Consider the following 25,939-nt stretch of genomic DNA (forward strand, 5'->3'; position numbering starts at 1 on the left):
AATACTCGACTTGTATGAAATTTCAATTATTGTAAGGTAATATAATACCACATAAAAAGAAAGATAGGTAAACATCTTATGTAGGAACTATCATTGTATAAGAAAATATGAAAACAATTATGTATATTGTGTGTATTGTATATATTTTAATGTTTAATAAATGTTTTTCTGATTTCTGATTCTGATTCTGATGATCCCTAATAGTGTCAGTGAGTAATGTGATTTGTAAGTTTGGTTCTATTGCCTAGACTTCAATTAGTGTCAGCGCCGTAAGTGTAGTGTTGTGAGTAAGAAACAAAGACTTAAGTGTTTAAGTTTTTCGAAACCAGCCAATAAAAAATGAGTGTGAGCCCTACGAAGAGGAAAAAAGTTAAACTCCGCGATGAGGAGAATCCTAACCAGACGCACCCAGGAGGACAATTTCCGCCACTACCAATGGAAATTTCAAGTCCCCCGCGCATAACATTGAAAAATCGTTTCGAACCCCTAGGAAACGACATTCCCGAACCGTCAGTCCCTACAAAACCTAAATTGAGAATACCCCCAATAGTTGTAGATGGGGTTTTTGAAAAACACTCCGAAACGGTGAAAATAATCAAAAAAATTATTGGCGAAGAGACAAAATTCCATATCCGATATGGGAAAAATACATCGAACGTCTTTGTGGAAACCGAAGAGGCGTTCAACAACTTAAAAAAAATATTTCTTATCCGACGACCTGGAATTCCACTCATTTACCAGGAGAGACAAAAAATCCCATGCATTCGTCGTACGAGGCCTAAACGATGACCAAAACCTTGAAGACCTGAGAACAGATCTGTCGGAGAGTAACCTAAATATAAAAGACATCTTCAAAATGAAAGGAACCAGAAATCCAGCGTACTTGGTCATAACCGACCAAAAAACCACACTTCGATACCTGAAACAACATGTCAGGATTGTCAACTACACCGTCGTATCATGGGAACGACATTACTCTAACAGAAAGATCACGCAGTGTAGGAGATGTCAAAATTGGGGCCATGCTACCTCAAATTGTTTCAGATCCTATCAATGTCTGAAATGTGCAGAGGGACATCCGACGAAAGATTGTACGAAAACAATGGACACACCTGCGAAATGTGCGAACTGCGGTGGGGATCATCCAGCAAATTCCATAAAGTGTGAGGTATATATAAACGTTTTGGAGAAACTGCACAAAACCTCCAACAAGAAGAAAGAAGAACCAAAAAAATATATACCAGCGCCTTTGCCGAAAGAGAACCCTTGGGAGGAACGCCTGAGAAGACGGGAGGAGAAAGAGAACATCCGTCAAAATAGTTCAAAAGAAATAGAAGAACCCAAAATTCCAAAACAACCCACAGGTGAATTCGGTACATTTACAGAACTCAAAAATGAATTCAACAAATTGAATAACTTCATCAATATCTCAGACTTTCTGCAAAAAATTAGAACTTTAAACGAAAAATTGGCTAGATGCGAATCTGGCTATGAAAAATTCCAAACTTTTCATTCTTTTCTTGATAGCATATAATGACTAGTAAACCAGCACATAGACTTAATTTAGCTTCCTGGAACGCCAACGGAGTTCGTGATAAGGAGTACGAAATTTCGTATTTCTTAAAACAACATTCCATCAAAATTTTTCTTATAAACGAAACAAGGTTAACATCATCGGATTATTTTAAAATAAAAGGCTTCCACGTGGCTAGAATGGATCGTTCAAATAATACTCACTACGGAGGTGTTGCCATTCTCGTACATACTTCAATTCCATATAAAATTTTACCTAGTACTAGTTGTTCAATAGAGAATGTAGGTATACAAGTGGAAAATGGTCCTAAAATAATTTGTGTTATAATAGCCCTTCGAATAAATTCAGAGAAACCTGCTTAGAAAGTCTTTTATATAACAGAGAAACTCTTGTAATTGGAGACCTAAATGCCAAACATCGTGTTTGGGGAAATCTCAATAATAATACAAACGGAAGAACCCTGTTGAAATTCTTGGAAAAAAATCCAGACTGTAATCTACATTACTCACCCAGTCCTACCCTATTTCCGTATAACAGCACCACTCCCTCAATAATAGATATTTTATTAGCAAAATCCTTTACCCGTATTAGTGAACTCGAATCTTTACCTGAGTTAAATTCAGACCATAATGTCATAAAGTTTGAAATATTCGGAAACTTTCGTAACAATACTTCCAAAAACATCTTTGACTATTCAACTACAAACTGGAAGGAATTTCGGAGAATTCTCAATGAAAAAATAGTCATAAATAATGCCGTTAACTCTGCTGAATGTTTAGAGCAAGAACTATTGAAATTTTCAGAGTGTCTCACTTACGCACGGAACCGTACGACAAAATCCAAAAGAATCTATCCATTCGCCGAATCACTCCCCTCATATATTGTTGACTTAATTAGACTTAGGAATAGAACTCGCAAACGTTGGCAACGCTTTCGTGATCCCCTAGAAAAAATCAATTCTGAATCACTTTCCGCAATGATAAAAAGAGAAATCCAAATTTATAAAAATCAAGAATGGAATAATAAACTTCAAAAACTCAATCCATCGGACGGTTCCTTGTGGAAAGTAACAAAGACTCTGAAGAAAAAAGATACTACCATACCCCAATTGAATCACGATTCAAATTTCTTTGTCACAGACGGGCAGAAAGCCGAGTTAATGGCCAAAACCTTCGAAAAAATTCACAATTTAGATCATTCTGATACTGATCGTCTCATAGAAAATACCGTGTCTGACTTTTTACGGAATTCCAACCAAAGTAACACCGAATCCAATAAATACCTAACAAATCCCTCAGATCTTCAAGAACTAATTAAAACCCTCCCACCCAATAAATCCCCAGGACTCGATGACATCGACAACAAATTAATAAAAAATCTTTCTAAAAAAGCTTTGGTACAATTGACCTATATAGTGAACGCTATCATAAAATTGAGTTATTGGCCCAGAATATGGAAAACCGCAATGGTGATACCTATTCATAAAGCAGGTAAAGACAAACACTCGCCTTTAAGCTACAGGCCTATTAGTTTGTTGCCGATGTTGAGTAAACTTACAGAAAAAGTAATTTTTAACATACTCAAAAAAACGCTTGAGAGGTCGGAAATGCGAGACCCATTTCAATTCGGATTCAAGGAAAAGCACAGTTCAACCCACCAATTAGCAAGAATCATAACCGACACCATCAATGCATTCAATAAAAAACAGAACACAGTGATGGTACTATTAGACATAGAAAAAGCGTTTGATCGAGTTTGGATCCAAGGACTACTATACAAAATGATCAACCTTAAACTCCCCACATTCATCATAAAATTAATTAATTCTTATCTATTAGAGAGAAAATTCATGGTCAAATTGAACCAAACATTATCAAATCCAATCACAATTTCGGCAGGTGTACCTCAAGGCTCCGTCCTTGGGCCCAAACTATTCAACTTGTATATACACGATCTCCCACCATTTCCCAATACGAAAACTGCACTTTTTGCGGATGATACCGCGATTTACGCTCATTCTTTCAGTGCAATAGTGGCTTCGAAATTATTACAATACCATTTACGAATATTGATGGATTACTATAATAGGTGGAAAATTAAAGTAAATGGAAATAAAACCGAAATGATCGTTTTCAGTAGGAAAATTAATGATAGAAATTTAGTTTCGCCTCTCACTTTTAATAATCACATCATCAAACAGAAAGAGTCTGTGAAATATCTAGGATTAACACTAGATTCAAGATTAAACTTCCACAAACACATCGATAATACATTAAGAAAAGCGTACGCCGTTAAAAGGACCCTACATTCTCTGTTGCACAAAAACAGTTTAGTAAATACAGAAAACAAGAAACTGATTTATACTGCACTGATCCGCCCAATTATTACATACGCAGCACCTACTTGGTGTCATTTAAAACCTACACCATTAAGCCCACTACAAAAATTCCAAAACCAAATACTGAGGATGGTTTTGAAGAAAAATAGGTATACAAGGGTGACAACACTCCATGACGCCTCAGGAATTGAAACTCTGAAGGAATACATAGATGGCATAGCCTCCAAATTTTATGAAAAATCCTGTTATGTGAGCGATCCGGTTAGTCGGATAACAAAAATACGATTCTGTGATAAGAATCGAAATGGTCGGCATGTTCTTCCCTATGAACACCTACCAATTTTCTACGAAGAATATAAACAATATTCTAAAAAATAGTCATAAAACCCCGAAAGGTAAAACTTAAAACCCCACATCAATAATTTATATTGAACAAATTAAAGCAGGTTTTTTCTTATTTTATTTCCCTGTAAAAACAATGAAAACTTAAATTTATAAAAGAATACTCGACTTGTATGAAATTTCAACTATTGTAAGGTAATATAATACCACATAAAAAGAAAGATAGGTAAACATCTTATGTAGGAACTATCATTGTATAAGAAAATATGAAAACAATTATGTATATTGTGTGTATTGTATATATTTTAATGTTTAATAAATGTTTTTCTGATTCTGATTCCGATGATCCCTAATAAGGGTGAAACCGGTATATCGCTATCCTCCCTTGATGACAAACATTCTCCTTGGGTTACTTTCGATTATGATTCCTATGTAATGGCGTGGAGACCTTCTGTCTGACAATGGTTTATGTTGATGGCAATTTATATTGCTGATACATTAGATAACCAGATAGATAATTAATATCATACGATGATATTATTCGTTTGGAAATTGTACTAAATATTGTACTCATTGTTAGTTTCATCTGATGTACCACTTGCGACTCTTCATGTATATTTGATATCATCCCATAAAACTATCCATCAGATTTACAGCTCCCATAAATGTCTGTTGTACTCAGTTATAATATAAGGACAATAAACTTCTATGATTTTCTTCACCTTTCTATAATATCTTCTTACTTTCGAAATTACTAATGTTGCATATGTATTGCCCTTCCAGATCACAGATGAAACATCTACACCATCAATTGTTGCCATAAATTCATAACTTGTTCCTCACTCAACATTTTTCAATGTTGATTCTGTGGGTAATTTACAATTTGGCTCCTTATTTCTGCGTATGGTACCTAAGGAATAAATTCCCTCCCTTGCTATTTAGCAAAGGTACATGGTACATTTGTACCAAAGAGGAATTGATTTATAATAGTTGTCGTGATAAAGTCTGTAATTTTTTTGTCGTTGAATAATGCTGGCTAAACGTAAAACCAAATTAGATGTTACTCCAAGGTCAGGTTCGCCACATGTTGGGCACATTTTTCTTTTCTTGGCTAGCATAAATTTCAAATTTATAGGCAAATCCAGAAAAACCTTATATAACAAAGAATTTGAAACCCCACTCATGGAGCTTCATCGGCATATATTGCTTCATATAATGCCTTACCTTAGTGGAGCACATTTTCTCGTCTATACTCAGATTTTGCTCCAAGGCAACCGACGAAAATTCATCATTCAGAAAATCAACAACGGGTCTGATTTTTTGAAGCCTATCGTGGCCTGCTCGAACACGTGGTATAAATGTGTCATTGTTGTTGAAATGTATAAACCTTCTCATAGTCTGTCTTGTTTATTGGCATCACATAAGCTACCGGTGCAAATCTCAATTCATCATTCCACATTGACCTCACATTGGGCATATCCCCAATGATGTATATATTAGTATGCCAAGAAACTTCATTATGTCGTTTTCAGTAAAAGAGGGTGGTCTCTCAGGTTTAGTTTGAACCGTATATATAGTGGTTTCTTCTGAAATTTTCTTCACTAACTCACACGAAAAAAAGTAGTTGAAAAACTGAACTGGGCGTTCCAATGCCGTAATTTGTCCCGAAACTTCTACATCTCTATGAAAACGTAGTTGATCTTCATTTGGAATCAATAACTTCGATTTCCAAAGTATGTCCTTTTCCACAGATTGCTCTGTTCCTCCCAATGGCAAAAAAGAAGAGAGGGGCAAATTATCTTCTTCATCCTCTGAATCTTCTTGGACACCATATCCACTAGGACTTCTTTCGTTTTCTTCCACGTCGACTTCATTATCGCCTCCAATCAAGCTATCTTCATGAAGAATGAATATCCCGTCAGGTTCAAATCTTTCAACTGCTTGTTCAACATTTTCACAGTGTTTTTCATTAGGGCCAACGATAGCTTGAGGTGGTATATAGGCTGTAACAAATAGATACTCCAGCTGACCAATCCTCACGACACTAACAGATTCTCAACCGAGACATGAACACGTGGCATTCTATGTACTCAAAAAGTTTTTTTCACAGCAATCATACACCCACCACCTCTGTTTCTTTCACTAGTTGAAGACGTGCGATCTGCCCTAAAAAGCTCAAAGTCCACCAGTTCAGTATCATCAATGGAGTCATCCAACCATGTCTCGGTGAGCAAAATTATATCGTAGTCTGAGACAGTCATATTACGAACAAAATCAACAATCTTTGTGCGTAAGCCCCTTACATTCTAGTAGTACACATTTAGAAATTTGGTTGGTTTCGCCCACCTCTGGATGCCGAACGGTTGTTCCTCGAGAGTTGAACAATCCTAGGTGTACCACGAACATACCGCAGTGTTCAGTTCTCTTCTGCTGGCCAGCTCCTTCCGAAGTTTCAATAAATATTTTCTCTGGCTTGGAGTGAGGTCAGTCTGCATCTGAACTGGCAGAAATTTATTTCTGTTTTTAAGGATCTTCAGCTCAGATTCAGAAAGGTCTATAATCCCCTTTAAAGGTACATGTCCAACATTACTCTTCTTTCCGACAACCTTCACTTCAGGAAACACGCTGGAGATCATACCTTGGATCAGTTTTCTACTGTCAAGTAGTGAGCCACTATCAGAAATATTATAGAACATGAAATTTTTAGGTCGCAGCTTACGATCTTCCAGTTCAGAAACGAAATCCTCGGATGAGAAATTCAAGTCCATTGGCTTGGACAGGTCATTAGATTTGAGAGCAGATAGTTCATTCTTCAGTGAACTTAATTCAGCCTCCTGTGATATCAGCCTGGTGGACATGCAAGTCATCTCTTTTTTGGAATTCAGCAACTTGTGATAAATATTGAATTTCCATTTCCCTCCCAAAGCCTTCGAATTGGTTCTGGAGGAATAGTGATAGCCGATTCAACAACTGGTCGGTGTCTCTAGAAGAGTGACTTGATTTGCAGCTTGTTATTACGCCGTCTGATCCAACCACTCGAGCCTTACTTGAACAAGAGGGATGGAATTGAGCTCCACACTCAACACAGCTGTCGAAATTAACCACCTTTCTATCACAATATGTGCATTCGCTTTCGGTCTCCTATGAAGCCATTATAGAAATTGTATCGTCGACGCCTATGGATGGACAGCTGTTAACTCGAATGAAAAGATAAAGTACACGCTTAGAATGGTCGTAGATTCTACAAATTTTTCACAAATGAAGTATTTTAAGCTCAATAGGAAACCACCCTGATCACAATTCACTGAGATAGTGTCCAAAATCAGCGGAAACCAGGAAACAAACGAAACACATCGAAACAATTCAACAACTCGCGAGCGTAGAAGAAAATACGTGCACTCGTTAATACGTTTTGTTACATTTTACATATTTATATTAAATATTACTAATTGTGAATATTTTTTCAGAGTCATTCAAAACCGGGGGTATTTGTTCAGTGGTGAATAAGGATGGAGAAAAAATGGAGGGCAAATGTATACATGCAACAAAGTGCGTGTTGACTGGAGGAACCGCTAATGGAATTTGTGGTTTAGGAGGCACTTGCTGCATCTGTAAGGTTTTTTTATTTTCTGTTGATTTAATAATTGAGCTATAAAATGATTTAACTGGAAAACAAATTCTGTTCACATACATAATAGCTTGCACATAAGCGATTCATGTTTATAACTGATTTTTCAGAATAAACTATCCCCGGGATAATTCGGACGTGACCGAACGTTGTAGTCCCTCTGGTCCTCTTTCTCGCGATCCCGCCGATCCTTGGAGCTGTCCGTTGCCTAGAAATTTCCTCACCGAGAACTGCAGTGCTCGCGAGCACTTTGACGGATTACTAACAGAGCTCTGCCAAAGCATTGTGCTTAGTGCTTTCGAAAGCACTTGCAATCTTTTTGTGCTCTCGAGCACTGTACTCCCGAGCACTTTTTAAAATCAGTGATTAGTGCTTAGTAATAGAAGAACTTTCACAAAAGGCTTAGTTCTTAGTAATCTCAAAAGGGCTCCCGAGCACTTTGGCGGATTACTAAGCACACATAATCTGATTAGTCTTTGATCGTCTTGAAATTCAATACAGTTACAAACATCTGACGCTGGCACTTAAGTGTGAATTCAATGCACATTTGTATAGATCAGATCAGATTTATAATGTTCCTTGAAACATACACATAAATATATGAATGAATAAGTATTATGTTTATATTTATTTGATTCTATAGAAAATCAATTCATTTGTTTGGAAAAAGGAGAATATGAAATTGAATTTTAAATCATAATTATCATGCTTTTGAAATTTTACATTCAATTACAGAATTGTAATCGAAAAATATCAATAAGAATTTTAATATTTGCATGATCGAAGAAAGTCTATTAGAGTTCGATCAATACGTAGTTAGTCAGAATGTTTCGGGAATTATATAATACTTGGTCACAAGTATTGAACTTTGTATTAAACAAAGAAATATAATACCTATATTTCACCTTTCAGTTTTTTATGTACTTTATTTTCATATTTTAATGAAGTTATTTTGTTCTCTTGAAATATCATATTTTTGAACATTTTGCGATTCCAAACATGAAATATTTGATTATATATGAATAATAGATGTCTTGCAAGTATTTTCATTGAAATATATTTCATAAAATTAATTCCGAAAATAGTTCTATGTCTTCATAGAAATAATAATATGAATTTTTTACAGTGTTTGACCTGATATTTCAAACAACCTTTGATGAAATTTTTGAAGTCCGAAAATGCATAAATTCATATATTGATTTGATTTTACGTTCAGGATTTCAAAAATAAGAATGATTTAGATATAATATATTGATGAATATGAAAATTTTTTCAATTCATCTATTATTACATTTATTACTCCGAAAAATTGCCATCTTAAGAAGTTTCTATCTTCACTTTAGTATAGGTAAAAATATTTCAACTGCATTTCAGATGTAAATACGGCTGTCCGCCTGTTGCCTGTCGGCACCTTTGATAGTTTTATTACCCCTCTTTGTTATTGGTAAACCCGGGTGCAAAAATTCTTCTAGGATTGTTTCTATCTGAAGACTGAAGTTTCTCCGAGATGCGAAACAGGTTTATTTCATCCGGGATTGTATTTTTAGAATCCCGAAATATAGATACATACACACAAAATTCCCGAGTGAATTTTTTCTCACTTACCTCATGAAACATCATAAGACGTCGAGAATTTATTTAACGTTTAAACCTCTTAACATTATCTAACTCTGTTATTCGGTATTAATAAAAAAAAAATAAAAACACTCGACAATACGTTTCACAATTTATTAATAAAATATATAAAATCTTATTGACATGCATGTTTCGGGTTTCATTTCATTCTCAAAACTGAATAAAATAATATACACTCCACTCACCGATGATGATGAACTATTCTTACACCTTTTCATGTTGTTCAACAGACCCACTAGTTTTTAAATTGACTTAGATATTGATTATGTCCTAAAATCCTTACTTTTTCTCTGATAAAATCCAGGTAATCAAACTCAACTTTCTTCAAAATATATCTACAACCGGTTTTTCTAATCACTCTGCATCACCTCTAATCATTTTATATATTTTACTAAGACAAAAAATGTTACACAAAGGTATTAAAGGAAAACGTTTAGACCTCTTGGAGTTTTTAGGAATATCCTCAGTGCACAAACAAATTCACCCAATTGTAAATGATCAATTAGATTTCCGCCTGTCTCCACTTTTAACATCTGTCACCTAGTCATCTATATGTACTTGTGTATATTATTTTATTCAGTTTTGAGAATGGGATGAAACCCGAAACATGCATGTCAACAAGATTTCATATATTTTATTTACAAATTATGAAGAACGAAACGTATTGTCGAGTGTTTTTATTTATTTTCTCTTATTAATATTGAAAGAATGTTTCACCAAGTTATATGCGAGGAATACATTTATGTTATTCGGGCCTAACGATGGATTCAGTTACTGAATCCAATATTTATTATGCATACTCTGGGAATGGAAGGCATTAAAAATAGACAATTATTAAATTAATTGTTTGAAGAAAATCAGGCATTTTTCCGATGCACGTCTGCAAAATGTATATCCTATTTTATTTTGCTAACACAAAAATTATTGAGCTTTCTTGGAGAATCATAAGAATAAAACGATGGCTTATTTCTTATGAATTGAAATGAGACAGGCTGTTCCACCATTGGCGCGATGACGATGCTCTTTACGGTGAAGGGCTGAAATTTCAAAGTATCATTAGGCTTCATTAGAGCTACATTATATAATTGTTTCGAAAAACATAGGGTGTACAAAATGTGTAAATGAATGAATAAAATGTTTTATTTTAATCAGGCCTGTTTCCAATGCCGATAAGGCACGTCTGCAAAATATATCCTAGTTTATTTTGCTAACACAAAAATTATTAAGCTTTGTTGGAGAATCCTAGAAATAAATCAATGGCTCATATCTTATGAATTGAATGGGACAGTTTTTCCATACAGACTGTTTCACCATTGGCGCGACTGCGATGGTCTATTACGGTTAAACGCTGAAATATTCAAATTTTCACAGTATCATTAGGCTCCATTACAGCTACATTATCTAATTGTTTCAAAATACATAAGGTGTATGAACAATGTGTAAATGAATAAACAAAATGTTTTTTTTTTAGAACACCTATTTTTATTGAATTTCCAGATTGAATGGAATAAATTAACCCAAGATTTTATATGCTTAAAACTTCCTTTTTTCAAATATTTCGATTTTTCATAAAGGGAACAGGCTTTGGAAAAACTGACGTTTTCAAAATGAATGAATTCATTTAGATGAGGTTTTCAAATTGAATTCAACACAAATGGAAGTTAGTAGGTAGGTACTTACTTTTTGATAATCATTGGGAATTCTACTGGGACAATTCATTGATGACTCATTCAAACGTTATTATTGGGCTTATTTCAAATGACATAACATGTGTTATATTTTCTTATTAGGTAGCAAATTTTAGTAGCAGCAAATTTGAAAAGTTGTCTACTGAATGAGAAAATAAATTATAGAGTGTACCAGTGGAAATAGTCCAATATTAACTTTTGAATGCGTCATCAATGAATTTTATTATTTCGAACACCCAGTAGAGTTCTAAATGATTTTCTTCGAAATCTCATTCAAATAAATTCATTCATTACGAAATTTCAGAGCTTAATAATTTTGTTAAGACTATCTAGGTATATCTAGTTGTTCTAGGAATTTCAAGCATCAACTTTTAATTTCTGTCTGTAGAATTTCAATATTATGGTTCAACGTATGTCCACATTCTAATAAGGGATTGAAATATGTACATACAGGGTGGGCAAATTTCGATGTTTTAGCACTACAACTTTTGAACCAGAGGAGATAGACAAAATCTGATACCCCATTCTCTGTTTTTTTGTTCTGAGAAACTAACATTTTTAGCCACCTTCTTTTGTTTTCGAGTTATAAGCGAAAATTGAAAAAATGGCGATATCGAAAAACATTTATATCTCCGCTAATACTAATGATAGAGCTCTGAAATTAAAACATTATACAGGCACTTTTTTACGTTGAATCCAGTGGCGTGCTCGTCTTTTCAAAGGGGTTTTTAATTACGAAGCTATGACCCAAATTTATGTTTTTTTAAATGGGAACACTAGATTTCTGTGCCATTTTTTGAAAGCTTAATCTTTCCTGATTTCAAAAATATATAACATCGTAGGGTTTTCATCAAAATAAATAACAGAAAATAGTCAAAAACCTTTTTTTATCTAACCGTCCCAATATTTCTAGGGTTTCAACTGTTGATGAGCACAAAAAAATTGAGCTTTCTATAACAAAAGTTCGAAAGTTATTCCGGTCCACAAGAAAGGAAATGCCGATGATCCCAATAATTATAGGCCAATATCCTTGGTACCGGTATTCTCGAAAATATTCGAGAAAATAATATCGGGACAGATAGTGCATTTCTTCGAGAGCAATAAACTGTTTTCCGCCTCGCAGTTTGGTTATAGAAAGGGAAGAGCTACAACTGATGCTATAGTCGAGTTTGTCAGTTATGAAGTTGATTGTTTCGAGCGTGGAAGTCATTGCTCGGTATCGTTCGTTGATCTAACGCCTTCGACTGCGTCGCTCACGACAAGCTCCTGATTAAACTCGAAAATTATGGATTTGGTGGATCCGCGATCAGTTTAATCGATTCATTTTTAAAAGAAAGATCTCAAGTGGTATATATGAACGGCAAATTCTCCGGATTAAGACCCATTCGGACATGTATAATTCAGGGATCCACACTGGGACCAGTTCTGTTCTTGATAACCATAAACCACCTTCCCGAGTTCGTTTCTGAGGCCAGAACACTGCTTTTTGTCGACGACACCACGTTTAACATTGATGACTCGGATATCGATTCCTTGCTGTTGCGATCACGTATGACGCGATTGAAGGCTACTGAGTGGTTCTCTCTAAATGGCCTTTCTATAAATAGGGAAAACACTCAAGAACTTGTGTTTAGCCTGAGGGATATCATGGGGAGTAATAAGCTGAGTTCTGTTAAATTCCTTGAAGTTTATTTAGATTCCAAGCTCTCTTGGGCAGACCATGTAAACTTTTTATCTGCCAAATTAAGTAGCTCGATTTTTGCGCTGAGAACTATGTCCCGCTTTCTTTCGAGGAATGTACTCAGGTCGGTATAATTGGCTTTAGTTGAGACGCACATGCGATATGGTATACTGGTGTGGGGAAACAGCTCCCATGCCAGCGCCATTTTCCGATTACAGAGGCGTGCAGTCAGGATTCTGGGCGGTCTTTCCTATCGCGATTGCTGCAGGGATACCTTCAGAAAATTGAATCTCCTAACATTTCCATCAATTTTCATTTTAGAAAATATAATGTATATTCACAAAAAAAGGATGATTTCCGTGTCCAATCGGATATACACGATCATGACACAAGAGATAAGTCCCTTATTAGAAAAGACTTTTTTAGACTAAAAAGATCACAGCAAGGGCCAGAGTACTGGGGAATTTCCCTTTATAACAAACTTCCGGGTGGGGCCAAGAACCTGCCAACGAAGCAGCTAAAGTTCAAGCTGATAAAGATTTTAACGACAAGAGCTTTTTATTCACTTGACGAATTTAATAAGATGACAATGGACAACAAAGATTTTTTATGATCATATGGTCATATTTATTTAGTAGGCATGTACCTTATATGTGTGTATGTTTATTTGCCTTTTAACCTATATATTTATATATTTATTAGCTTTTTTTACCTGTATATATATTTGTTTGCTTTTTAACCTATGTATACGTTCCCACTGTATTGTATGACTTTGTCTGTTTATACTCATTTCTCGACTTGTGAAAACAATTCTATTATAACTCACCAATAAAATATCTATCTATCTATCTATCTACAAGAGCAGTGTCCTTCCATCAATCTGATTATTTCTCTGCTTTTCACTTATTTCTACAGAACTCAAATCTAGATATGTTTTATAAATTTTTTATCTGAAACTTGACTTGGAAATAACGAAAAGATCCACAAGATCGAATGTTTCAATCGAAAGAGTTGTAATGAGATGGATATTTCAGAAGATTATTTTCATAGGTCTCCAGAATGAATACGCACAAGTACCAATCCATTTTAAATAGCATATGAAACAACGTATATATGATTGAACTCAACAATTTAATTACGAAGGGAACAAACAAGAAATAATATTTAACCTAATAATGACAACAATTGCACAATGCACAGTCGACACATCTTCTCGATATTTCGCACCGAATTCAATAGATGAATATTGGAAACTGTGTTCAAACAACCTAGGAAAATTTCTCCGAGTTCATTTATATTTTCGAAACTATTTTTATGAAATATATCGAGATTTGAATTTTGTAGAGATAAGTGAGAAGCATAGAAGTAATCAGATTGACAGAAGGACACTGCTCTTGTTATAGAAAGCTCAATTTTTTGTGATCATCAACAGTTGAAACCATAGAAATATTGGGATGGTTAGATAAAAAAAGGTTTTTAACCATTTTCTGTTATATACTCTGATGCAAACCCTACGATGTTATATATTTTTGAAATCAGGAAGAATTAAGCTTTCAAAAAATGGCACAGAAATATAGTGTTCCCATTTAAAAAACATAACTTGGGTCATAGCTTCGTAATTGAAAACCCTTTTGAAAAGACGAGCACAGCACTGGATTTCACGTAAAAAAGTGTCTGTATGATGTTTTAATATCAGAGCCCTATCATCAGTATTGGCGGAGATATAAATGTTTTTCGATATCGCCATTTTTCCAATTTTCGCTTATAACTCGAAAACAAAAGAAGGTCGCCAAAAATGAAAACTACCCTTGTTAGTTTCTCAGAAAAAGAGAACGACATTGGGGTATCAGATTTTGTCTATCTCCTCTGGTTTAGAAGTTCTAGTGGTAAAACATCGAAATTTGCCCACCCTGTACAATTGTTCTTGTAGTTAAGAAAACTCTTCAAATTTTCATTAATTCTAATCTGGAAAGCCTTCCTGTCGAATATAGATTTTACCTGTTTACTCATCATCAAATTGTGTTCAAACTGTGAAGAAAATAGTAGTAAGTACCAACAAATTGGTATTCTGAAGGATCCACGAAATATTAAATATTGGGTACTTGGGACCCCTGTTAATCTAGCAGAACCACTTTCGAATTTTCGATTTTTTTTTAATAATAATAATAATAATAAAGGCCTTTATTTATGGAAATAATAATAATAATTTTAGGCTAATTTATTACTCGTTATGATTATATCACGAATAATAATTTTAATTTCTTATTTATTAATTATTAAACCATGCCATAATAATTTTTTCCATATTCATATCAGATTTGCAGTTTTGACGTACGTACTGCCGGAATGTGATGAAAGCAGTAGAAGTACTAATGAGATCTCGGTAATCTGAAAAGCAAAAAATTCCTATATAGGGTAATTAATTAGTTTGAATAGATCCTAAAATTTTGCCGTAATAATTTTTATGAGATTTGCAGTTTTCACGTACTGCCGGAATGGGATGAATGTAGTAGTAGAACTCATGAGTTCTCGGTAATCTGAGCAGCAAAAAATTTCGGAATAGGGTGATTAATTAGTTTGAATAGAGCTTAAAATTATGCCAAAATAATTTTTTCCATATTCATATCAGATTTGCAGTTTTCACGTACCTACTGCCGGAATGGGATGAATGCAGTAGAAGTACTCATGTGATCTCGGTAATCTGAGGAGCAAAAAATTCCAGAATGGGGTAATTAATTAGTTTGAATAGAGCCTAAAATTATGCCATAATAATTTTCTCCATATTCATATGGGATTTGCAGTTTTCACGTACCTACTGCCGGAATGGGATGAATTCAGTAGAAGTACTCATGAGATCTCAGTAATCTGGGGAGCAAAAAATTCCGGAATAGGGTAATTAATTACTTTGAATAGAGCCTAAAATTATGCCCTAATAATTTTTTTCATATTCATATAAGATTTGCATTTTTCACGTACTGCCGTAATGGAATGAATGCAGTAGAAGTGCTCATGACTTCTCGGTAATCTGAGGAGCAAAAAATTCCGGAATAAGGTAATTGATTATTTTGAATAGAGCCTAAAATTATTATGTTATTCAAATTATTCTGAGGAGTTTATTCACAATTGGTTTCTGCTAGGTTGACCGTTAAGCTAGCAGAACCCAGGGTTTAAAAAAAAAAACGTAAATTCAGAAATTTAGTAACGGGTTCAAACGTGAGCTTAAAAAGATTTGAATTATGGTGTAATTAGATTTTCAATAAGATATCGATTAGCTTGGTGGTTCTGCTAGCTTAACGTTAAGCTAGCAGAACCCGCGATTTCTCCGACAATTCAGGAGCAAAAAATTTTTGAATAGGGTAATAAAATAGCCTGAAATGAGCCTAAAATTATGATAAAAAAAATTGAAAATTAGAAAGTGATTCTGCTAGCTTAACGGGGGTGTACTTGGGTATTTGAATAAATTTAGTTGAAATTTACCTAAGAACCATTCACATGGGCAAGCCGGTCCTGGATACCAGAGAGGTAATGGCCAAGGCCCCTAGGGAGGTTGTCAATTTTATTAACGTCGTTGACGACCTCCCTGGGTTTCTATGAATGAGTAGGGTAGTGAACAAAAGAATAGTTGAAATTTAGTAAAGTCATTGAAAGTAATAAGGCGCTTATTTAGCTCTTACTAAATTGAATTATTTAGGTCCAGAGGTGTCTGAGTGGACACAACAGTCAACAATATTGAGGACAAAGAGTACGCAACTGAATTGTTTGTTGTTTTTCTAGAAATATTTGAAGATTGAACAACTTTTTCGTTCCTGTTTATCCTTCACAGCTAGCTTCGTTTTCGAGAAAAAAAAATTGAATTCACTCTGTTGCATATCATAGACACCGTGAATAGTTTTCAGAATGAGTTGAACTATTTTTTTTTTCTCTATAACGAAGCTTGATATGAAGACAATACAGGATACCGAAAAATTTCATTTTTAGTTATTCAATCTGAAAAATAAGAAACTACAGAAAAATAAGCAGGTTAATTCATAAATAACTAGGTTCCGTTTTCAAAACTTCTTCGCTCGTCATATCTCGGAAAAGAAGCAACTCCGGACGGTTCGTAGATCATTTTTATGACCAAACGAATCAATGTCTAAAGCTTTGTACCAGTGTGAACATATTTAGTAGAAAGCTACTTTTTCAGCAGATTTTTCGCATTTTCATGAAATTTTTTGTAGGGAGAAATCAGTTGGGAGATTTTGGTAGATTTCATAAGTTTTAGAAATCTGACCGAGACGGTTGAGAATTGGGATACCTAGATTGTTCAGATGAATCAATTCATTGTTCATCGAGGTTCTACGTTCTACATTAACGGAATTTCCGAAGGGTACCTCATTTAAAACAGATGGTGTAACGAGAGGTGTAAAATCTTCAGTTGAAAATATACCATCATCTCAATTCAGGTATTCTATCAAGCAAAAAAAGAATGAGTAACTAGAATTTCATTGACAAATTGAAGTGAATATTTTAGATTTATAGATATTCATTTACCATTACAGAATCGTTTTTTTATGAACATTATTTTATAGAGAATTTTTACGTTTCTTTGTATTCTCAATCAATTAAATTGTTTAAATTAATTTTGTAATATGAGACGATGGGAGCATATGTCCAACTGTTGAAAGGAAATTAAAAAAACCATTCAAACATTTTGAAAATCTTGATTCGAATTGATCAATTCTAATTCTGAGAGTTACGATTGAAATCAAATATAATTATTGAAATAATTTTTGTTACTTGAAATCGTACTTATAAACTTGAACCTTATTTATCATGTTTATCATTATTTTTTTATAATTCTTTAAGATTCAATGTCGAAACGTGCCTCGAACACTGATGTTCAAAGAATTTTGTATTGGTTATATTTCTTTGGGTATTTTGTCAGTGTTTGGGGTCATTGTCAGTGATTGCATGATTTTGGCAATATTTAAAGTTAATTGGGAAAAGAACTTTTATGGAGATGAGTAATTTCTGGAAAAGAAACACAAATCGGTAAAATCTTTCTGATCGAACAAAAATTCCACTTATGTGATCGTTGGTTCCTCGTTTTATACTATAGTTGAAAATAATGAAGTATTTGTTTGGACAAAATACATAAGGAAGCATATAAACGTCGTGAAGAATAAAATCTTAAAATTTGTTTAGATTAGTAGGTATCACAATAGTCGATTAAAAAACAATAGTATTATTTACAGAGTTCGGTAATGGACAGTGAAAATTCAAATAATAAGAATAAATACGTATCAGGGTCAAGAAATTGATACGCAAAAAAGTTCCATTAGGATTCTTCCATGGTGAAATTAATATTTTCATTCAAATTCTCATTGATCTGATACTTGCCCAAAGAAATATTTCAGTAGGCACTTAAAAAACAATGACAGAAACGATTTTTACGACGATTTTACGAATAATGAGAAAATTTAATGATGCATCATCTGTGAAATTTTGTTGGTTAATATTTGGTACTTTTCAGAACGATGTTGGTAAATTTTTGTTAGATTTCTGCGGAAAATTTAGTATATTTACCATATGCCAATCTGGTCACGCTGCTGCGTGCCGTAGTTAGAAATCAAATATTATTTAAGCCGTTCAAGCCGTTCATAATTTGAGTTAGTTTGATGGTTCAAAATGAATTTTTATTTAGGTATACTATATTTATTACCAGTTATTGTTAATGTCATTATTTGGGATAAATATTTTTTTTGAATACTGCATTCTTTGCGGGTTGGGTAGGTCATAAAAAGTCATAAAAGCTGTTTTGGATTTGCCAAAGAATGATTCTATTAGATTTGTTCTTCTTGAAAAACAAATTTTATCTTGCAAATATGCATTAAAAATGGAAAATAATTAAAATATGAACTTTAACTCGAACATTCATTGGAATATGCAGTTATGCAAATGCATATTCATCCGAAGCCTAGTTAGGGTTAAGCCAAACTCGTCGGTTTTGTGATCTAGATAATATTGGATAATTTTTTCAAGATATTTTGTTTGAAATTTCAATGTTTTTGGTTGAGCTATCTACATAATATTCATTACTACTCTTGAAATTGTTATTTAACATCGAAAGATTCTAAAAAAATAAAATTCCTCATCAATGACGAAAATATGTCAAGGTTCGAAAATCAAATTGCGGCGACTCAGTGGGATAATACGATGGATACTGAGGCTGAGAAGAGTTACAATAAATTTCATGAGGCCTTTCAACGGTGCTTTAGCGCTTCATTTCCTGAGATAGAAATCAAATACTGTTCGAATAACACGCATAGAAAGAGATATATGGAGTCGGATGAAAGTAAAACCTTGAAATCAGCCATTGACTCAGCGGAAACCATCAACTGGGTCAGGAGGGACGAATGCTCCAAACATCTCTTAAAACACCTCAAGCAATGTCTAAGAGAAAGCTACACTAGACAAAAACAAAAATATAACAGCGAATTCATTAGTGGTGCAGAAAATAAATCGAGAGCTGTATGGAAGGTTATAAAACGAGAGACGGGAAGAAGAGGCACTGGGACCGGGCAGTCCCAGTTGTCCTCTGATGATATGGCAGGATCTTTCTCTGATATTGGAGATAGTGGAAATCAGATTCTCCATGGATCGGATCCCGACCACTCCATTCTATTCAAGAACTACATGTCGAGAAAGAAGATTAACGACCACTCAATGTTCATTTTTCCAACTGACGTGGCTGAACTCCAGAGTATTGTGAAAGGTCTCAAGGGAAAATTAACGCAAGACATTTATGGCATGAACACCTTGCTATTAAAAAGGATTTTTCCATATGTGGCAGATATTATGAATAAAATTTTCAATCAGTGTCTGCAACAGGGAATATTTCCAGAGAATTTAAAAATGGCCAGAGTTGTACCACTCCACAAAAAAGGAGATGCCGATGATGCGGACAACTACAGGCCCATTTCCATTCTGCCCGTCTTCTCGAAAATCCTCGAAGAACTCCTAAAAAGAAGGCTAATAGCATTTTTAAAGAGTAAAAATGTCCTAAGTGAGGATCAGCATGGTTTTTCTTCTGGAAAATCGACTACTACTGCATTGACTAGCTTATTAGAATCAATAACAACGGCCCTAGATGATAAAGATCAATGCGAAGTGCTGAGTTGTGACCTCTCGAGGGCATTTGACAGTGTGGTGGGGGAGATCCTACTGAACAAGATGAAGTATTATGGAATTCGTGGCACGGCACTCTCTATCTTTCAGTCATTCCTTCAGGGAAGAATGAATATTGTTGACTGGAAGGGTCAAAAAACAACCTATACTACAGAGCGTGGGGTTCCACAGGGCTCAATTTTGGGACCAGTATTATTTAATATATACACGAACGATCTCCCTCTGAATGTCCCTGTCAGTGCGACTGTACGCTATGCTGATGATACGAATTTGTTCAACAGAGCCGATTCTGTGGAGTTACTGAGAGATGCGTCTTCAATGTCTATGCTGGCTGCACAGGGATGGTTTTCTGCAAATGGTTTGAAATTAAATATAAATAAAACCCAGATTCTGAGATTCGGAGGCCACGGGGATCACGATGCAGAACAGATTAAATTACTAGGTATAATATTCGACAGAAATCTCTCATGGAAACCCTATATGTCTGAATTATCAAGAAGGTTGTCTACGGCCATATATACGATAAGGCGGATGAGAGCAGTCTCCTCGGCTGATGTCTGTAGAATCCGTGGCCACCTACGGTATACTTCTGTGGGGATGTTCTTCTGCTGCACATAGGATTTTTTTGAGACAGAAAGAGGCTCTTCGCGCTTTGTGTGGAGTCTCAACCAGAACAAATTGCAGACATTTGTTTAAACAGGAGCGAATACTGACTGTGCCGTCTGCTTACATCCTCGCATGTATGAAATATGTGGTAGAGAATGATTCGGACTTTAAAACTCTCGGAAGTTTTCATTGTTATGAAACGAGGCACAGGGACCATCTACTGATTAAACATCATCGTCTCACGAGAACCCAATCAAGCACAAATTATATGTGTGCCAAGATATACAATAGGTTACCAGACTGTCTGAAAGATCTGAGAGGGAGAGAGTTCTTGCATTCATTGAAAGCTTTTTTGAAGGATAATTGTTTTTATTCTGTGCGAGAATTCCTTGATCGTACTTTTTAAATGTTTATTTTCATTGTTTGTTAAACTTGTAACAGTGTTTGTTGTGTATATTTAACTCGTGTTATATATTATTGTCTATATATATCCTGACATTCCATGTAACATATTTGATGGAGCAAATAAATATTATTATTGTTATTATAAAAAAAAAGGCAACATTTTATTCAGATTGAATCGAAAGTTTCGAAATCTTCAGAAAAAAAATTCGAACGGCATATCTACGGAATTACTTGTCAGATTTTGACTAACTAAACAGCAACATTCGATACTCGAATATAACCTGAAAATTTTCAAATGATAATTCTCTCCGAGAATTATCATTTTTTCGGCCAGACGAACCGAATCGAATTTCAGGATGGATTGATCATCAGTGAGTCAAACCTCCTTGTTTTTGAACATCTCTGGCACAAAATTCATAAATAACAGACATTATGACGAAATAATAAAGCTGAACAACGTCTCAGAAATATATGATCATAAGTTTTCAAGTATGGAATAATAACTCATAACATTTTTCCTTTTCATGCAGGTTCCTGCTATTTGATATTCAATCTATATGTTGGTTAATAGTATCATTCATTATTGTGACGATTGAATTTTTACTTCCATTGAAATATCGTCAAACATTTTTCAACAAATAAAAATTGAATTGTTAAAAATTCAAAATCATATTTGAATAATTTGAACTTAATTTTTTTTCATTTCCATTTTACCCATTCTTTTTTATTTTGATAATCCTGTTTATATTATCAAGTTTGAAAATAGTAACCTCATTTTATTATTTTCAAAAATTTACTATTTTGAAACAGTTCGCTTCTATTAAGTTAAAAGACGCGAGTCTTTTGTGAAAATAGGTGTTTAGTGCTTGGTGCTCGAAGCCTTTTTTTTCGAGTGCTTAGTGCTCAAGCACTTTTTTTCAGTGTTCGTCACAGCTCTGAATACTAAGCACTAAGCACTTCCGAATTTTTGTCATAACACGAATATGCGCCGACCCTTTGATCGTCTGATTAGTATTTGATCGTCTTGAATTTTCAAGACGATCAAAGACTAATCAGATGATGTAAAACGATCAATATTACTGTACTGAATTCAATACACCAACAAACATCTGAAGCTGGCACTTCTGTGTGAATTTAATGCACAGTTGTATAGATCATATAATTTTTAATATTCACCTTAAAACATACAAATAAATAAATACGTATTATATTTATATTTGTTTAATTAATATATATCATAAAAATAATAAATCAATTCATTTGTTGAGAAAAAGTGGAATATGAAATTGAATTTTAAATCATTATTATCATGATTTTGACATATTACATTTCATTACAAATCTTGAAGGTAATAGGAAAAGTAGCATTTTTTTTTTTTTCCAACAGAGACGATATGTTTCTAATCGAAAAATATCAATAAGAATTTTAATATTTCCATGATTGAGGAAAGTCTATTAGAGTTTAATCAATACAGCGTAATTAGCCAGAATGTGAACTATAAATCGGAAATTTTATAATACTTGGTCACAATTCCTTTATCTACATAAACTATATCCTTACTTTTTATACTTGTGTTGTGTTATACAAAGAAATATAATACCTATATTTTACCTTTTCAGTTTTTTCATGAAAATTATTTTCATATTTTAATGAAGTTATTCTGATTTCTTGAAATAAGATAATTTCGAACATTTTGCGATTCCAAACATAAAATATATGATTATACAGGGTGTCCCGGGAAGAATGCGACAAATGGATACCATCAGTTAAGGACATCATGGAGGACTCGTATCGAGAGGTTTCAATCTCCTGAGTGCCTTCGTTTGGGATATACAGGGTGATATCCATCTTATGTGTGAAATTTCACAGTTCAATTACTCTTTAACTAATCGACCGAATAATTTCAAATTTGGAAGTTTTGTCACCCTTTACTAACGCCTTCCTTCGATACTTCTGCAATCGAGTAAATCAGATCCGAACTAGGGAAATTGCAGACTTTTCCTATTTTTTGACATATTGGATCACACAGTACGTGAACTTTATAATTTTTTTTTGTTTTAATAACCACAAAGAAATAATTCATAATGAAAATTCTAAATCTCTCTTTGGCACGGTCATACAGGGTGATCAATGAGCATTCCCTTATGAGAGAAATTTTTTCAGTTCAATAACTCTTCAACTAATCCACCGAATAATTTCAATTTCTGATGTTTTGTCACCCTTTACTACCGCCTTCCTTCAATATTTCTGAAATCATATAAATCAGATCTGTATTAGGGAAATTTCAGACTTTTTCTCTTTTCGTGAATATTGGATCACCCTGTACGTTAACATAATGATTTTTTTTGTTTTCGTAACCACAAAGATTTAACTCATAATAACCATTCTGAATCTCTGCTTGGCATGTTGATACAGGGTGATCAATAAACATTCCCTTATGGAAGAAATTTCATAGGTCAAGAAATCTTGAATTTAACTGTAGAATTATTTCGAAAATTGCAGTTTTGTCGCCCTTTACGAATGCCTTCCCTCAATAATAAACACAAAAACAGAAAAAGTCTGAAATTTTCCTAGTAGGGATCTGATAGGCGATAGTAAAGGGTGACAAGAATTCAAAAATTGGAATTATTCGATGGATTAGTTAAAGAGTTATCGAACTGTCAAATTTCATTTATGAGATGAACATCACCCTGTATATCTCAAACTGAGGCACTCAGGCGCAGTGTGACTAGATTCAGTAGAAATCTACTTTTTTAGTAAATTTTTCGTATTTTCATGAAGTTTTTAGTAGGAAGAAATCATTTGGTAGATTTTAGTAGGTTTAAAAAATCTAACCGAGACGGTTGGAAATGTCTAGAATCTAGAATGTTCCGATGAATCAATGCATTATTCATTGAGGCTCTACGTTCTACATTAATCTAGAAGAACGTACCTAAGTACTTGAACATAATAAAATCATAAAACTTCTTTGGTGGCTGTCGGCTGAAAATAAAAACAAAGAATGATGGAATATCCCAAGGGTACCTCATTAAAAACAGATGGTGTTTAAACTTCAGTTGAGAATACCATTATCTCACATTTGGTATTCTATTTAGTGAAAAAAAAATTGTTGGAACTGGAATTTCATTGACAAATTTGATTGGCTGAATATTTCAGATTTAAATATATTCATTTCACATAACAAAATCAAACAAACAAAATAAAATTTATTTTATAGAGAATTTTTACGAAGATATATTTTTGTATTTCTAATCATTTCAATTATTTAGATTCATATTATTTTATAATATGTGGCTATGGAAGCAAGTGTTCAATTTTTGAAAGCACATAAAAAAGAGCATCAAAAATATACTGCCGTTTCAATTGAGGAGGCCGTATCTGCAAAAAAGCACATTTGAGATATTTGTCTTTGAAGACTTTCATTTGATCCACAGATTCAATTGAATTAATATGAAAGAGAAATACATGATAATGCATGTTAATTTAATTCAATCTGTGGATGGCAGAAATGAAAGTATTTAAATTTCAATATCTCAAAAGTGATTTTTTTTAGATACGCACGCACTTCTCAATTCAAACGGCAGTCTTGATAATCATGAATCGAATTCATTGAGAATTCAGAAAGACTATTGAAGTCAAATATAATTATCAAAATAATTTTTGTTACTTGAAATCGTACAAACTTACAAACTTTAACCCTATATATTATTAAAAAGTGACTAGCGTCGACGTCTTTATCATTTGGCAACATATTGAAGAATCGAACAAATTGTTTTTGAATTCTTCTGAAACACTTTTTATTTGTTTAAGTCTTAAGAACTCCGTGAAACATAAAATTAAAAATTTTCTGTAAGGGTGCAACATAGGTCAATTGATTTATAGGTATAATTATTGATGATAGCCTCAACTGGCATCAGCATATAGAATATTTATGTAAGAAGTTGTCTTCTGTTTGTTATGCTCTTTATAGGTTGAAATCTATAACCAATATAGAAATTTGCATTCCAGATGAAAGTATTTTGATTTCTGGTTTTCGTGTTTTACGTTGTGATCGAGTTGGGCGTATTGGGGGGGGAGTTGGATTCTATGTGAGGGACTCACTATCATCGAGGAGAGTATTCGGTGACTTTGACTCGACTTTGGAACTTATTTGGGTCGTGGTGAGATTGGGCAAGGAAGCTCTTTTGCTGGGATGTATTTATCGAACATCCGCGTGGGGTATTTCAAATTTTATTCACCATTTGGATGATTTTTTTATCAATGATATCCTCGAGATATGATCAAGTAATTATCGCTGGAGACATAAACGAAAATCAACTGTTCGTGAGTAATTTCACTGATTGCATTGTATCTTATGGTCTGAAACAACTAATAGATGAACCAATACACATAACGGCCACATCCCATACTCTTCTTGATATGATTTGTTCGAGTAGGCCTGAATTTTTCAATCGAGCCTGGGTATTATTCGAGTGTCTGGAAGTGCTCTATTGTGAATCCTTTATCTAAGATTCCTGATAAGTATATTACCAGCCATGTCGAAGATTTTCGAGAAAGTACTTTTTTCTCAGATTTATGACTATGTTTTCGAGAGCGAAATCCTTACTGTTCATCAGTCGGGTTCTTTCGAATGTAGCAGATGACATCCTGCACTCTTTGGATGGGGGTATGCTGCAATTCTTACCCTATTAGATTTCGCAAAGGCATTTGATACCTTAGACCATGAGTTGCTCTGTGCTAAATGAAGTTATTACGGTTTCGATTCTTTTAAAATTTTTAGATCTCTTTGGTAGAGATATATATCCCTGCGTTAAATTACGTGATGCATTTTCGGAGTACTGCCTGATAACTTCGGCTATTCATCAAGGTTCCATTTTTGGTCCTCTGCTATTCCTTGTATATATAGCTGATT

General features: G+C 34.0%; 1 protein-coding gene across 1 annotated transcript in view; it reads left to right on the forward strand.

Moving 5' to 3' along the window:
• Window positions 1-25,939, forward strand: part of LOC123677006 — a 135,007-nt gene that overhangs the window by 16,521 nt on the left and 92,547 nt on the right. Inside the window, exon 2 of the mRNA XM_045613394.1 lies at window positions 7,682-7,825. Coding sequence (XP_045469350.1) covers window positions 7,682-7,825 — 144 coding nt within the window. The remainder of the gene's footprint in view (window positions 1-7,681; window positions 7,826-25,939) is intronic.

This window comes from Harmonia axyridis, chromosome 1 (assembly GCF_914767665.1).
Source record: "Harmonia axyridis chromosome 1, icHarAxyr1.1, whole genome shotgun sequence".
Classification (NCBI taxonomy): domain Eukaryota; kingdom Metazoa; phylum Arthropoda; class Insecta; order Coleoptera; family Coccinellidae; genus Harmonia; species Harmonia axyridis.